At 38.1% G+C, this 17,372-nt stretch overlaps 2 protein-coding genes across 13 annotated transcripts in view; one reads left to right on the plus strand and one right to left on the minus strand.

Annotated features, from left to right (window-relative positions):
- Positions 1–15,418, plus strand: part of agpat4 (1-acylglycerol-3-phosphate O-acyltransferase 4 (lysophosphatidic acid acyltransferase, delta)) — a 287,637-nt gene extending 272,219 nt beyond the window's left edge. For 4 of the 10 annotated variants that reach the window (XM_069932043.1, XM_069932047.1, XM_069932042.1 and 1 more), the window contains one exon: positions 4,829–7,087. In XM_069932043.1, coding sequence (XP_069788144.1) covers positions 4,829–4,917 — 89 coding nt within the window. In that variant the 3' untranslated portion in view covers positions 4,918–7,087. Of the gene's footprint in view, positions 1–4,828; positions 7,088–9,078 lie in introns of those variants that run through there. The other 6 variants (XM_069932045.1, XM_069932048.1, XM_069932050.1 and 3 more) reach the window with 4 other exon arrangements.
- map3k4 (mitogen-activated protein kinase kinase kinase 4) overlaps positions 14,363–17,372 on the minus strand; it is a 253,090-nt gene continuing 250,080 nt past the window's right edge. For 2 of the 3 annotated variants that reach the window (XM_069932041.1, XM_069932038.1), the window contains 2 exons: positions 14,766–14,945; positions 14,363–14,599 (listed from right to left, as the gene is read on the minus strand). In XM_069932041.1, coding sequence (XP_069788142.1) covers positions 14,579–14,599; positions 14,766–14,945 — 201 coding nt within the window. In that variant the 3' untranslated portion in view covers positions 14,363–14,578. Of the gene's footprint in view, positions 14,600–14,765; positions 14,946–17,372 lie in introns of those variants that run through there. The other variant, XM_069932039.1, reaches the window with a different exon arrangement.

Raw genomic sequence — 17,372 nt, forward strand, 5'->3', positions numbered from 1 at the left:
GGGCTGTTATATCCAGTGGTGCTGAGATCCCCAAAATGAATAATAAAAAAAATTGATCAGTGGAAATTTTCAATCTTGCACTAGTTTGAAATCATCAGGAATGCTTAATCAGATCTTTTCAGAATGTTACCTCCAACTAACACAGACACAAAGATGATAATAAAAGTTCTTCTTTAATGACAGTTGAAAATAAAGTGTATAATATTTTCTTCATTCCTGTCAGAAACCAAATGCTCTCCCACTAACCTGTGTCTTCTGGTGGCACTGGTTCAGGTTCATGAATCCCTGCTTCATTATCAAAACTTACTTTCTCCACCTGCTTGCAAGCATATTTCAGTACTAAACCTCCTTGCTCTCTTAGCCTAATTGCTGCACAGTAAAATATTGTGTGTTTGGCATGTTACTGTAAGCAAATGTTCACAATCGAAGTAAAATCTTCAAATTGGTCAAAACGTCTGATATTGATAGCTTTCAAGCTGTTTCTTCAGCGCACAATTTTTCTCCTCAAATTCTCTTTGTTCTGCATTTCTGCTGTACAAGTTAGTAGCTGAGGCTGCAAGTGGGACTGTAAATGCCGAAGGAGTGGAACACCATTTCTTGACTGTCACTTTAATGTGAAGCTGCTGCATGAATTGGCTTTTACATTGCATTGATCTGTGATCTTACTTGGTCTGCCAATTTAATTCTACAAAGCTCTAGCGAAGCAGCTCTTGTCTTTGTTTCAGACACATTTCAGCATGTTAGCATTTCAGTATCCTTTAGAAACTTTCTCTTTGTCAGCTAAAGAATTCTCCCCTCATACTTTCTGGTTCTTTCCAAGAATCAACTCCATCCATTGAAATGCAGTTGTTTGTGTTTCATTCCATTACAAGTGAATAACTCTGGAGGGCAGGTTTCAAATTGCTGCTTGTGGCACATTCAGCTTGAATTTTTTTTAACCCCTTCTTCCTCACACCCTATACCATATCGTAACAAACAAAAGTGCTCGAGGAGCCTTGAAGGTGGGAGACAAATTCTTTAAGTCTCTTTTTCCAAAGTGAGCAACAATTCTCCATCAAAGCTGAGTCTGAAGCCTCATTCAGCTACTCCTCCTCCTTCTTCATTGTAACTAGCTGGAGACGAGACTTGGGTATTTGCTCCATGTCTTGGGTGGCTGGCGGGGATTGTGATACCTTCGGTACATATGGAGGTGGTCTTGCCCACAAGGAATCTTCTGATTCCTCATCATTGTGCAAGAAATATGGTTGCCATGCCTGATAGAGGGTCCCCAAGGTCTTTTATCACCCTCTGTTTGTTAACAATTTGGCTCATAGCTCTGCTCTTATCTTTTTTTTCCTCCTGATTGTCATGCCACTCAGACTCGGCCTGCAAGACTTCCCAGTCATTGGGTGAACCCTCCTTTGTACATACCACTATCCCTCTACGACTTCCATTTTCTCTCAGGCTTCATTCTTTAAATTTCTGCCATTCTTTCTGTCTCTTTTCCTTCCATTCCCATATACATTTTCTCTATTTCTTTCCTATGTTTTTTATCCCCCATAGTATTTGTTCTGCTTTTTCTATATCTTGTATGCACTATGTTCCTCCGACTGGCCATGGCTCATTACCCAGTCGATTGGTTAATGCTGCTGACAGGTGCAGAAATTCTTTACCATATTTCAGATACAAATAACATTCTTCGTGTACCGGGGCTCTCCCATTAGTCTTAGGCATATTTTATCTCCTGCCTGGCTTACAAATGAACTTTTTATCTGAACTTCTCTGGCCAACCGATTGAACGAAAATTTAACCTCAGGCAATCCTGTATCCGTTTATCCATATAACCACTGCAATTGCGTAATTTTAAACCTTGTACCATATATTCCACTGACCTGTACACTTTGTCCTCGCCTATCCTGGTTCTTTACTGGATCTTGGCAGGGAACCAGATCACCCTCTGATGAGGGACCACTGTATTCTAGGAAACCACTGGGATGGGAGGCAGATACAATGGATCTGAAAGTGCCTCTTTATCCTCCCTCCAGTGTCCCAAAAGCCGATGTGACTACACCAATGTGAAAGTCAGCCTGGGCTGTAATTAAACCAACTCCAGAACCCAGCAGAACCAATTAACCATACAATGCTTTCTTTATTCAGCCTTGATAACACTAGCAGGAGTGAGGGGTACAAAGAAAGAGTTCAGTAACTTGTTCTCTACACTAAGCCCCATTCAAACCATACACCTTTTGTACACCTTTGGGCAGGGGTCTGTGTGAGACCCTACAAGTTTCACACAGCTGGCATTCTGGGTTTTTTTTAACAACAATGTTATCTTCTGGTGCCTACAAATGGCTGGGAAATGCCATTACTCTTGGCTTATTTATTTTTACCACATCTTTGTGGACTTAGTTACTATCAGGGGAGTTCATGTTAGAAGGCAGTCACATTCTCACTTACAAGACAACTATATTCTCACCTAACTTTAAGTATATTTGTTAAACTTAATCTTTCGCAGAAGCGTACACTGATGTATGCATCTTTGTTGTCCAAGTGTTCTAGGGCTTCGTGTTGATCTAGTGAGATGGTATCTGCTGTATTGTAGGCAAATTAGATTATTATGCACTTGTATCCAAACCACAGATTTTAAAGTTATTTGAATGATACTGAAGTAATATCTGGAAGTTTGAAAGGAAGAAGGCAAATGTTGGAAGATCTAGTATAAGGTACGATCTAGTTTGATGAATATTCAGTATATACAGCAGCAAATAGAAGACTGTCATAAAGTGAGTCAATTACACGTATTTGCGATGAGGAGGAGGTTAGGCTATATTCCTGATGGTTGCTTAAATTTGGGAGCAGTATGTCTGCAAACCCTCAGAGTGCGGGTTGTGTGTGTCTTAATGCTAAAGGTTTGTGCAAGTAAATCCCACTCATCCTGTTTTCATTTACCAATGGTGAAATTATTGCCTCGTATTTCATTTATTTTCTGTGATGTGTCCTTTATAATATTCAACTTAAACATCTATAGATATTAATGGAATGTATTTGATGAGAAATTGTTTTGCTACTTTATGGTTATTAAGAAATTTCAACAATTAAAATATTTGCAATTATGATGCAGTTGTATTAAAGTAATTGTAATCTTGAATAGTAGTCAATTTATCATATATTTTCTATCAAATTTCATGAATATACAACAGACAATAGACCCTTTGCTAAATTCATCTAAGCTGGTTTTATTGTAAAAACACAAAATGTTGGAGAAACGCAGCAGGTCAGTGTCCTTTATGTAGCAAAGGTAAAGATACAGAACCAAAGTTTTGGGCTTGAGACCTTCATTAAAGTATGAGGAAGCGCTGGCAAGGATCCAAACAAAAGAAAGGGGGAGGTGGCAAAGGCAGGAGATGAGAGGTGGAGGAAAGGGACAGCACCAATGAGGAGGAGGGATGGTTGGGTGGGTGGAAGAACTGGAAAGGAGGGAGGGAAAAGAAAAGGCAAGCAGGTTTAGTGGAAAGCAGTAAGGCCAATGTGCAGATGGTAAACAAGGTGTTGTTCCTCCAGTCTGTGGGTGGTCAGGGTGGGATAGTTCACAGGCCATGGACAGACATGCGAGTGCAGGAGTGTGACTTGGAATTGAAATGGTTGGCCACTTGGAGGTCGCTGCCAGCATTTTTCTCATACTTTGATGAAGAGCTCAAGCCTGAATCGTCCTTTATGTACCTTTACTACATAAAGGACACTGTTTGACCTGCTGAGCTTCTCCAGCATTTTGTGTTTTAACTTCACAGTGTCTGCAGATTTTTGTGATTTACAAGCTGGCTTTGTGCTTGATACTTATCATTCAGACTATCAGCAAAAGCTTTGTTCTCTGCTTATCTGGTTTTCTGCTAAATGTATATTTATTTGCCACATGTAGTTGAATTTCTCTACTATTATCCACTCCATTTGTTATCAAGAAGTTTGCAAATAATATTCTCTATTTTGTATCCATGTTCTCACCTCCCCTTGGATGGTGATGCATTTTTTGTCCACTCTAACAAAAGCTTATGGAATCTTAAACCTCTATTAGGTAATCTCCCAGTCATTCCAAAATAATCCCAGGGTTTACCTTTCCTGATACATGTAACCTTAAATTTCTCTTGTCATCCTTGGAGGGATTTTCATCCTTTCTAGTACTTTTGTGAAATGAAGCAAGGAGAAAAGTACACAACGCTTTAAGCAAGATCTAACTTGGGTCCAATATAAATCTTGTACAACCTTTTTCTAATTTTTCATTCTTTCTTTTCTAAACATAAGATTTTCATGAAAATATTTCTCCCCAAATCTTTTTGCTCTTCTATTATTAAAATATTATCCAAGTAATTCTAAAATTTTGTGTGTTAACCATATAATTAGTGAATTAATTTTAGTCTGCATGGTTGTTAATGTTTTATTGCTGTCCTCTTTGGTATTAACGACCGTGTACCCCTCCAAATTTGGTGTTCTGTCTAAATCTGGAAATTGTTCCCAATTCCAAGATCATTAAATCACAACAAAAAAATTGTCACAGAGCAGTGACTTGTGTGACCCACTCTCTACCTCCTGTCATTCTGTAGAGTTACACCTTATTCTCTGCTCTGCTTCTGTCCTGCAGTTGGCCAACTATCTATTCCACTGCCTGGCCCACAGCTCCAAATGAATGCTTACTGGTATTTGAGAGTGAAGCTGGATTGACTGAAGACACAGCATCCAAGTTTGAAGTCAAGTTTCATGAACAAAAGCCTTGTAAAATTGCCAGAAAAAAATGTTTTTTTTTGGTTTTCTTGCATGGGCTTATCTACATTTTATTAAAAATGTTTTTGTTTTTCAGCCTCTGTGGTTATGCGATGGATGATTGGAATGACAGAAATAGAAAAGGGCTCCAGCTACGGTAACAATGAATTGAAGCGGAAAAATTAATTTCCATCAAGACTGGTATTATTCAAAAGAACTAAAGTATATTTTTGAAGAGAACTTGTAGCAGATGCTAGGGTCTGAGAATGATGCATCTACATTACTGTGATTCCTTCAGTATGTAGAATGGTATTTTAATCTACATAAAAGGATAGAGTGGATTTCATGCATGAAGCCATTCATACAGTAATGAGACGTGGTGAAATTGGATATTGTTAGAGAACACCAGACTAATAGTGCCACTAAAAGATCTGACATATTGAAGCTTTCAATGTTGTGGTGTTTCAATCTAAATGGAAATGACCTTTTTTCAAAAATAACGGTGTAACAGAAGAATTCAGTTTTTTTTCTAATAGCATAAAACTGGGGCTTCTAACTTATTCAAATGCAATTATTTGTATTTTACTGAATTATTGATCCTTTAGTTTTACAGAATGTGTCTTTTTTGCTGTTGTTGCTTAAATACTTGATGCATCCTTGGGAGAAAAGAGGATGTTTTGACTGATCCAGTGCTACATGTAATTGTCACACAAGATGTGTGAACATTGACTGATTTATAACCTTGGAATTTTGATGCAAGAGATCATTTTTCCCACCATGTCTGTGCAAGTGAACAGCTACCTAAACATCCCATTCTTTGCCCTGGAGTTTAAAGCTCTTCAAGCATACATAAAGTATTGTTTAAATAAACTTCTGCCTCTGCCATTATTCCAACCAGTGAGTTCCAGATCCCTTCCACACTCTTCTAAATCCTACCTAAACTTTAAATCTGCTACTCATGCCCATTTTTCCCTTCCTCATAAAACTAAATCTTGACCCTTCTGATAAGGGAAGTAAAGACCTTCCTGTTTTCTTCATTGGGGACTTCATTCTTTTACACACCTCAGTTAAGTCTCCACTCCACATCGTCTGTTTCTAAGAAAATGTCTGAAGCTCATCCAATAACAGGAAGTCAGGGAAGCATGCAGCAATTGTAGCATTAGTGGGGAGAAAAACCGGATGAACATTTCAAGTTAAGACAAGCCTGCTTTAAATTCCAGAAGAGTGAGAGTACATCAATAAAGACTTAAGTTGTCAAAGTAACAACTACTTTACAAAATGGCACTTGGTGAAGAAAGAAAAATGAAACTAAATGCAGAGTATGGAGTGGCCCAGGAAGGGAGAAAACAAGAAAATGAGGAATTTAAATATGATTTTTAAACCAGGAGTGAAATCCTTTTGAGAAGACATCATCAACCCAGAGTGAAATCTTCCTTGTATCTTTGATTGTCAACATATTAATTGAAGGGAAAAATGTTTGATTTGGTTTCTCTCCTCGGCAATCAGATCAACTTGTGAAGAAGTGTTCCTAAACTGCATTTAAATATCTCAATATAAACTCCTACTGTGGTATTGAAAAGAAATTATATCCCATTATTTATTATTTGCTAAAGTTGTTATGACTGGTACAATAACTGACCAGGTTTTAAAAAAAATATTTTTGTGAGGTAATATGCCACAATTTTCTTCTTTGTTGTTAATTCCATTGGACCCAATATTTGCTTGAAGTTCCTGTTATTGAAAATGAAATCATTGACTTGTCCTTTCTGAGGCTTGCTTTTCCTTTTATACAGGAAGTAGGCTTGCACTAAACTTCGCAATAGTAATCACTGTCTCAATCAAAATATTTGCTGCCATTGAGTCAAGTGATCACTAGTGATTGTGTAAATGCTAAGGATAAGATAGCAAGGAAATGTACAATCCAATTCTTGTGATTTTCAAAGATATCAATGATTTCCTCTTTATTTCTGTTCTTTCTTCCCTTATTCTGTTTAACACTGGAGGATTGTTCCAATTGGTTGAACTAAATGCATGCAGTTTTCTAGAAGGTTGAGAACTATTTTCTGTTCTGCTTATTCTTAAGCTGCAGGAACCTTGTTTTATGTTTTGCAAATTGCCTTCCTTTTAATTTTTTTTCAAATGGATTTATCTCTAAAATAAGACAGGAATTCGATACCTTATCATTAAGCCTTTTCAAGAGGAATATTTCAGATTTGGAATGACTATGATTATAATTACAATAATGCAGCAGTTAACCCATCAAATACCAATTGTGCTGGAAAAGTATCTTTAGACATACTTATTATTTTTTCACTAAAATAAACTTTATTCACAATAAATTATTTACATAAAACTGTTCAAAGTCTCTTCACACCCTTAGTGTCATATCCATTCATTCCTATTATTGTATATTGTAATATAAGCTCTCTATTTACATCATCACCACATTATGTCACTTTCTCATTACTCCCCCCATCCCCCACCCTCAAGCTCTCAAAGCCCAGTAATGGAAGGACTTAAGACTGAGGTCCTCCCCACAGCACTCTTATGTTGGCTATGCCAAGCCTCAGTGCATCCTTCAGCACATATTTCCGCAGTCTGGAATGTGCCAGTTGGCAGCATTCCTTCACAAACATTTTTGTGTGCTGAAAAACCAGCAAGTTTCACCAGACCAAAGAGGATCATTCACCGAGTTGAAGATCTTCCAGCAGTTCTGGATGTCTGTCTCTCCGTGCGCTCCTGGGAACGGTCCTCTATCGCATTGCTACTGGGGATGAACCATGTCAAGGACCCTTGCATCCTTCTCTACACACTTTCAGTAATTCTGCATTTTGCAGAGGTGGGCTACTGTCTCCATTCTACCCCAGTCATCTCAGGTACAACATGTATTGTGAGTGATATTTCTGTTGTAACAAGAAGGATTTGACCACGAGGGCACCTCTCACTGCCAGCTATGCAAAGTACTGGTGCTTATCAGTGAGCACTGGTGATGAGGCATTTCACCAGATGACCTGGACAGTCTGCTAGGGGAAACCACCCCACAGTATCTATCTTTGTCTCTCAGTGTCTCCTACCCCTGCCTGATGGACTTGTGGTCAAAGGTGGTTGTCTGGTAAAACACAAAGTATAGGTAGTGTGGCAATATCCAGCTGACTAGCTCATTGCATGGCAATGGGGCCATTCCCATCATTCAACACCTGGTCAGGTAAAACCTCAGCATGTAGCAGCACTTGATGCCCTCATACTTCGGTTCCATGCATAACCTGAAGCAACTACACATGAAGGTGGCCATCAGGATGAAGGTCAAGTTGGTACACCCTTGCCCCATTGGTGAATTGTACGTGTTGACCTTTTGGACCCTTTACAATTTGGATCCCTATATATCCCCATTATATATGATACCCTTATACTGAGTCTACTTATTGCAGAACCAAATGGAAGGTTGCACACCAAGACAAGTCTGTAGAGGTGTATAGAATTGCTTCATTGTGAAACTGATTCTCACAGTAATTAGTGTTTCAGTTATACACTGCATATTGTCATCTATTATTTTATTATTTTCTCTCTCTCACAGCATTTATTTTATATGCATATCTTATATGGAACAAGTTGCCTTTTTTCAGGGGAAGAAAAGAAGCATTTGTCTATCACCTGATCACGTTTCAAAGCTTTGTACAACCAGTGGTTTACTTCTAGTCATAAATACAGTGTCAATGTGTGTGTGGAGCACATTCTACAAATACTAAAATAGTGATTGATCAGATCAGTTGACAATAGTGGTGGTTTAACATTTCTCATGATTTCAGGCAATCCATTGTTTTGTGCACATGCAGAATCCTGACATCGTGGAATATTTTTACATTTTAGAAAGCAGTAAATGCTGCTAACTTTCTGTCTTTCATTAAATTAAACACCATTAACTACTGTAGGCCAATTAATTATGGTCCAAATAGTGGCCTGAATATTGTAGTTGCATTGATATTAAATCTGATTATTCATCATATGGGAAAGCAACTAAATTATCTACTAAATGTAAATTAAATGGAATTTCAGGATTTGCTGTCTTTGATTTGGTCTTCTTGTGCTGAGTTATATTATTAATCAGTGAGATTTCTGATACTTAAGAAATGTTTCCTTTATTAAAATATTCTGTCTCATTTTGTTGCTTGACATATGTGGTTTAAGAAAAATATACAAGCTAGGAACCACAGGCCCTAAAAATAAGTAGGGTCATTATCATTCCCCTAATCAAATATTTTAGCTTGTAATACTTTATAAATTTTGCCCTGCTTGTTCTTTTTTCCTGTTTTCCTTTCTGGGAGTTAATCTATGTAATTAACTGCACAGTTTGATGACATTGCAGCTCTTGGGCTTCAATTACGGCTTTGATTTGATGCCTGACGGCAGTTGAGGCGGCAAAAGGGAACAGACGTCACTACATCTTTGTGAGGAACTTTCTTTGAGGTTAGCACTGTTTTCAAACAATCTTTGATCAAGAGAATGAACAATTGATGAAGTCAAAGTCAACCTGCAGTTTGTGATTGCTTTTTATTTTGTGTAAATTGATGTAATCTGGCAACATTAACAGAGATACTGCAAAGAAGTTGTAATTGATCATTTCAAAATGCATTTTGAGAATGCAGTTTTAATTTTCTGAATCTCTAATGAACAGAAACTTTCAAGTCGCTGCAAATATTCTGATAAAAGGTTTATGCTAAAATTTTGCATGAAGTTCCATTACAAAGGATTCATAAGTTAACATTCAGGGGTATGAGCATTTTCTATAATTGTACTACAGGCAATTCCGAGATTATGAATGAGATCTGTTCCCAAGTCTGTATTTAAGTCAAATCGGAACAGGTACATATGGTTCTTATTTAGCATCAGTTAGTCAAATGTTTGTCTTAGTATATAGTATACAGGTATTTTAATATCTGTGGCAAATTCATGTAGGCAATTTTTGAAGTTTTTTTGTTTGCCCCAATATGGTAGATGGAGCATATTCATGGTCTTTCTACAATCAAGGTGTGTACTTGATGACATCACACAGGCGGCGCCAACTTTAAATGGTGTACCATTGTAGTGTCCTGTGGCAGGAGAAGCCCTGCATGATTTTAACACCGCTCCTAAGGCTGGTAGGACCAGATGCCTGATGTTGAACAAGGCCACACTTTAACGGAGACTGGTTTATTCACGTCTGGTGGTTGTGGCTGGATGCTGCTGTCAATCCCAGGCAGGTTAAATGCTCCTGCATCTCTACTGGTTCTTTTCACTCAAGATGAAACCCTATCTGTGCTCTTTATATCTCCAATATTTGCTTGGGGAAACTCCTCAACTATGAATTTTCGGGCAACAGCAGTGTTCTCCCTCCTTGAGCCCACGAACCGCTGAAACCTTGTGTAGTCCGTTCGTAAGTACGAGTTGTCCATAAGTCAGACATTCATAACCTGGGGACTGCCTGTAGAGAAATATTTAATAAATTTATGGAATTTAGATTCTTAACAATTAATTGAAATGTCAAAGGGCTTCCTTCTAATTTTGAACCAAATCATTTGTAATTGGATTAATTGACTTCAATGGCAAAAGTACAAGTGTTAGGGTATAATGGTTCCCTCTGGTGGGCATTTTGGCAAATTATTTTAACAGCTAAGATTTGTATATAAATTGTACTGGATTATTCATAATTGAACCAAGGAATTGTTGTGTAAAAATAACCTTACAAAAATTCGATTCCTTTCACTGTTGATTGCTAACACTTTTGTATATGCTTGGTTCTTTGCATAGAAACATCCATGATTTATCCCCCTTTATAAATGACGAGCTGAATTTTGGCTTTTCAGTGGAGATCATCATCCCCAATTAAGTAAAACACTGTAGCTGAAGTAAAAACTCAATGCTGGTCAAACAGTGTCCTTTATGTAGTAAAGATACATAACAAGCATTTCAGACACATGCCCTTCATTCCGGATGGACGACCCCTGCTCCTGATATGTTCTTTGAGAACATTGCTGCCACTGGTCCCTTCAGCTACATGTGGCATTGCAGTCTCCACAGCCAACCAATGTGGAAAGTGACCCTATGCAAAGTTTCCTCCTGAGCAGGGTGAGGTCAGGGGTCCCACACCTCTGCTCCCCTTTTCCCAGATACTGGCAGAATGGGGGTGGTGGGAGAGCTGGGAGTGGAGGCTGGGGTATGGAGTGTGGTGCTGACTCTCCATTTAGTTGGGCCAGGGGTTGCCTGTGGCTACTGACAGGACATTATACTGCTGCTGTCAGCTCTGTCCTGGTGCCTGGATGAGGTCCTCATTAGGGACCCCCTCCAGCACCTCCTCCCTGTCTCTATCACTTTGCTTCCTCCTGCTAGAGTGCCTGAACAGAACCCTGCTTTTGGCCCAGCCCTCCCAGCTTCATACCCAACATCGGCAGTGCTCTGCTGTGGCCTGGCCTGAGCGAGGAGAACCTGACTTCAGCGTGCACTTACTGCTCCACTCCTCAGCAGGGGACATTCCTCCAGTGCTCACTTCCCCTTTCCTGTTGCACAGCCTGGGTGTGTGACTGTCCTGGGATCCCGTATTCTGGCTCCAGGGATTCTAAGTGTCCTGGGGAGGCTTTGGGAGTGCTTGCATCACCTCCAGTCAACATATTTCTGCTCACGTGCCCAGGTTTGGCTACCCCTGACCTAGATCATCTTGTAATCTTAGTACCTCATCCACAATGCAGTCAATTACAAAATTGTAATGCATGCATTAAATATTACTCATACATGCAATACATTGTGTTTAACCCCCCCCCTCCTAAAACCCCTAAAAGAAAAAGAAAATAATAGAAATAGAAAGAATAAAATAGATATAGAAAATTATTTCAGAAGTATTTTTCACCACACAATATCATGTGCGCGCATATATACACACACATAATTCCTTAAGGAGGGTCATATATTAAAATTAATCTCAAAATTAATATTTAACCTATAAATACAGACTCTAATTTACAAAGCAGTCTCATATTAATCTCTTAATCTCCAACCATTTCTTATCAATTAATTAAATTTAATATAGATAAATTACTATTTCCATTTATTAATATATATCAACATACTGTTCCTTTATATCTCTCCAAACTACCCTCCAATAATATAAATCTTCTGAATTACTCCAACTCCTCTTGAAATCCAGATATAGAGCGACCCCCCTCCCCACATTGTGTGCGATGTGTCATCTGCTACAAAAAAGTATGTGATCAAAGGCTCCCAGAAGCCGATACCCCTGACCTCCCAGGTATACATATCTTTTAACAAAGTATCAACCTATAAAATAAACACATCTCATTCCCTCCATTCAATCATAGGTAATGTCTCCACAAATTCTGCTGCTTGTTTGCAGTCTGTAAATAATTTCTCGTTGCCATCAAATAATGAGGTCTTCAACAAAGCTGGGTAATGAAGTACTGATTTGTAACCTTTTACCAAAAGGGTTTTCTTCACTGGATTGAACTCTTCTTCAGCAAACAATTGTGCATTAATAACTGGGTAGAAGAAAATCTTTGATTCATAATATTCAAATGTGCCCTTTCAGATGCTAAGACTAATTCTTTTTCTTTATCTTGATATTTTAAACATTTAACCACTATAGTGCAAGGTTTTACATCCAGTTGTGGTCGTGGCTTAAGGGCTCTATGCACCCTTTCAATTTCAGTAGGTCTTTCAAATTTATTCACCCCCAAAACTTTAGGTATTCAGCTTTGTAAAAATCGTATCTTGTTTTTCTCCCTCTTTCAATCCAACAATTTTAATATTATTTCTTCTACTAAAATTTTCACATTATCAATTTTTTCAAAGCATTTCTTCCTTTCAACAGATCACACTATAACTTGGTTCTCCAATTTTTCTCCTGTACATTTTCAAACTTTGTTTCTACTTTTTTAACCATATGATTTATTTTACCCACATCTTGGATCTTTTCCATATCAACCTTTATATTCATATATTTTACTTCAGACCTCAAATATACTTTCTTTAGCCAGTTCTGCCAAGCTCCCCCTGTGAAGTCTCTTTAGATTCTGTTCCTTGAAAGAAATTCCATTCAGATCATTCTTTCAATGAAGAAAATACTTCCTCAAATGGTCTGTGCATGCCTGTTGATTCAGGTATGCGCAGTGATACACTTCCTTCTTGTCCAATGCCATTTTGACGCATCTGTAAGCGTCCCCTCCACCGGGACCTCGTCATAGGTCCAGGCACCTTCTGCAATGAAATTTGTTAAATATTCCATTGAACCCTTGAAGACTGACCCAGCATTGGAACAGGTAAACAATACTTGCATTTAAATGAATAAAGGACTTATCAAACAAAGTATGTTCCTCACTATAGACCAGGTTGGTAAATGACAGGGACAGAAAAGGCACCGAATGTTTGGCCTGGAGTTTAATGACCTGATAATCTAAGGTAAGAAACGGTATAAATATTCTGTTATTTGTTGCTTTAAACCTGTTCTATCTGATTGTAGGATTTGAAAATATTTAAAGTCACAACAAATTATGGTTAATTAATTGCATTTCTGCAATCCATTTTCCTCTTACTGAAACAATTAATTAGCTGAGTAGTTACTGTTTATACTGAAAAATAGGTAGGGAAAATTACTCATTCAATTGTGCCCTTAGCAAGGTGCACGAGTCATCACTAGCTCGGTGGCTCCAATAAAAGAGAGCCGCTTCAGCCACCCCAAGTGTAGGTGGATTAATCTCCTGTGGTGATGAATCCACCCTTCTTGCCATTGGCACCTTTGAGTCTCTTGCTGGTTCACTACTGTGGTCACCTTTCCTGTAAGGTCCAGCATCACCAGGGGAATTTTCTCCTGCTCTGCAGCCCTTGTGGTTGCTGATGTTTAGAGTAAATATTTTATGCAGGACAATTAACTGCATAACTCCAGATAAATTTTATGTTAAAACTACACAATAATTGTTCAAGCTATTGGACTCCTCTACTGGAACTATAAAAAGTCTCACCTCTGTAAATTTTGGCTTTTGAGCTGTTCATATGCAATGATTCAAATGAATGTCCTCATGGGTTTACCATGCTTCTGGGTTTTAAATGTCTTCAAAGAATGCCAAATAAATAATGACTGGACTTGATCTATTATGAAATATGTAGTAGCTATTGCATATCATACTTGCAAAAAGAAACAAGTAGCCAAGCAGTACCAGATCAACTGCTAAATCTAGCTGAAAGTGGATTTTCTCTCATACATTTACTAAACAAGGTCCATATGTATACTTGACACATTTTCCTTCAGTTCCCATCACAGATCCACTCTTGAGCACCAGTTTTCCTAAAATAAAGAATTTATTGGAAAACAATTGTATTTCATTAATCAGTCCACAGTTGCTGCAGAATAAACTCAGGTATGCAAACGTTCACAAGAGTCAGTGCATTCTTCCTCCACGATATAACAGATATGTGTAGCACAACAAACAGGATAAAAACATTTTACAAATTAGAATATTTGACATCAAAACTGTTTGGAACCTATAGAAATTTGAAATACAATAGCTGGTTGTTACATTTTCCAAAAGCAAGGTGTGGGAAAGAGATTGGTTATTGGGAGCAGAAATCACAACAGTCTGTACAGTAGTAATGGCACTTCCAATAGAGCATGCAGCTTATTTTAATTTGCTAGACAGTTATTTGCCCAACATGTGCAGTCTCAGCCTCTCAGCTTCACAGAAGCAGTGGTACAGTGACCCTGTCAGCTGTCCATGCAGTCCACTGTTGTTGAGTGTTCTTGGCACTTGCAGTAGTGATTGCTTCTTGTCTGTCTGGGAGACCACTGAAGCTTTTGTTCAGCCAGTCTTCATTCTTCATCACAGCAAACCTAGAAATAAGATAGGGATCAATGATATGAAACTGTACCTTGAAAGAGTGCTCAGGAAGCTTTACAATGTGTGATAGGTTATATCCAAGTTTGGCATCTGCAAAAACACTGAAGACTGAGTTTAGAGAAGTAAACCAACTTCAATCTGACAAAGTAAAAATCTAACCTTGACAAAAGGATGATCCAGAAGTTGGCTAGATGTCCACCTGTGCTTTGGATCACTTTCCAGACAATGGGAGAGAAAATCCTTGCCTTCTGGGCTTAAGCGTTCTGGGATGGGTGGCTTGTGACCCATTCCCACCTTGTACATTATTTGGAAGTTATGCTCGTACTCATGCCAAGGCCTCTGCAAAAATAAAAAATGTTTGAGTTTACAAACAACAAAATACTAAATGGTTGATACCTAGAAACCAAAAAGTTCAGCATAAAAGGCAGTGTCTCCATTAGCAAGTTCTGTATGCCTGATCACACAAACCTTTCTAGCAAAGATCTTCCACAAAAAAATTAAATTTTTTCACCATAATAGCAAAAGCCTCTGTAGTGCAATTGAACACAAAGTATTTCAATGTAATTAAAGCTTCATATGAAATGCTATTTTGGCCTTCATACTAACAAATATAAGTCCTGATGTTAATAAATATACCAATTAACCTACAACTTCTGTACATTTTGACAGGTGGGAGGAAACCACAGCACCCAGAGGAAACATGGGGAGAATGTACAGACTCCTTACAGATAGCACTGGGTTGGAACCTGAGTCACTGACACTGTAATAGCATTGTGCTAACTATGCCAATAAAAACATAGTATGTTACTGAAGACGGCTCAATCATCGAGTACTTTTAAATGCTGTAAAAATGTTTAAATATCCGGGAAATAACACATATGGTCTCATGTTGGAAAGCAATGCTAAGCATCAGCCAAGATCTTGGTGAACAGCAGAAGATGCACAAGGTGAAGTAATTGAATTCACATCAAAAGTAATCTGGAAGATAAATAATCCAATATCAAGGATCCTTTCTTAAAAAGAATTTTCTCTGAAACTGGAAGTCTTAAAATGTGGTAATTAAAATGCACTTGACTAATTTCAAATTACCTTGAGATTTAGTCATCAGAAGAACATGGTGCACTAAAACCAATGTGACATGACTATAAAGCACTTATTTTTCTTGAGGGACTCATTTATAATAATTTTCAACTTCAGCAAAGGAAAAAAATAATTAAATGATTATTTGTACAAAATCTTACAACTTCTTCAAAATAAGGTTTATGTTGAATCAGTGTTTGATGAGACTGGACAACAGCTCAATGAAGTGCTATAACCCAGCGGACTCATCTCTTGGCTGAAGGATTCAGATTCTGTTGGCTCATTGTAATACTGCAAAACAAACCTCATTCCTCGCATGGTTCAGAAGTTTATGATTTGTAATCCAAGGCATTTGATTATAGCTCAGGATACTCAAGGTAATACAACAGCAATGATGTTCATCTTTAAACTCCAGTATGTTTGGAGAGGGAAAAGTAGCTAAAGAAGGTATGTCAAATCTAGCAAGGACTCAGGAACCTGATATAAGGTTGAATGGATTAAGGTTTGACAAATGTGTTCAGGAAAGTTTCAAAAATCAATAATATAGAGGATCCAACCAGAGAGAATGCAATACTGGATATCCTATTAGAGACTGTGACAGGAGTATGTGTGAGGGAACACTTTGGAAGTTAGTGATCAAAAAGCTAAAGTTTAAGGATAATTATGGAAAAGGATAGGTCTTGACCTCGGGTTGAGATTCTAAATTGGAGAAAGGCCAATTTTGATGGTATCAGAGAGGATCTGGCAAGTGTAGATTGCAATAGCTTATTTTCTGGTAAAGGTGTGCTTGGTAGGTGGGAGGCATTCAAAATTGCAATTTTGAGAGTACAATGTCCATGTTTCTGTTATAATTAAAGCCACAACTAATAGGTATAGGGACATTTGGCTTTCAAGAGATATTGAGGCTCTGGTTAAGAGGAAGAAAGAGGTGCCTGTGTCTCGTGGTGTGCTCAGGGATTGGTATGGAGACTGATGTTGTTTGTCATCTATATCAATAATATGATAATGTGGCAAATTAGAAGAGCAAATTTGCAGATGACACTAAGATTGGGGATGTATAGACAGAGGGGAAAGCTTTCGAAGCTTGCTGCAAATTGGCAGATGAAATTTAATATAGACAAGTGTGAGGAGTTACACTTTGGGAGGATAAACTAGGTAGGACTTTCATGGTAAATGGAACTGTATTGCAGAGTGTTAAAGGAACATATTGGGTAAGCATTTTCATTCAGAGAGTGGTGAGAATGAGGGTTTAATTTCAACATTTAAGAAAAATTTGGATAGGTGCATGGATGGGAAAGGTATGGAGGGCTACATGTGGTGCGGGTTAATGGGATTAGTTGGAAAAATAGTTTGTCACAGATTATATGGGCTAAAGGGCCTGTTTATGTGCTGCAGTGTACCATTGTTCCAACCTTTGCACAATAGTTAATCTGTTCAAAGTATGCCATCACTGCTGCAGATGCTACTGCTCCATGCAAACATTACATTTCCTGAAGACTCATGCCTACAATCTCAGTTGCACATTCATCAACTCAAATTGCCACTGACTTGTAACCAGTAGTGCTCAAATGTAATTTCACCATTGCGTATGGAATAAGTACCATAGATATACACACATCAAAACAGGAACAAGTGTAGATCATAAGATCCTTCAAATCTGCTCTGATGTGATCTGATCTTGACTTC

The sequence above is a fragment of the Narcine bancroftii genome, chromosome 4 (assembly GCF_036971445.1).
Source record: "Narcine bancroftii isolate sNarBan1 chromosome 4, sNarBan1.hap1, whole genome shotgun sequence".
NCBI classification, from domain to species: Eukaryota; Metazoa; Chordata; class Chondrichthyes; order Torpediniformes; family Narcinidae; genus Narcine; species Narcine bancroftii.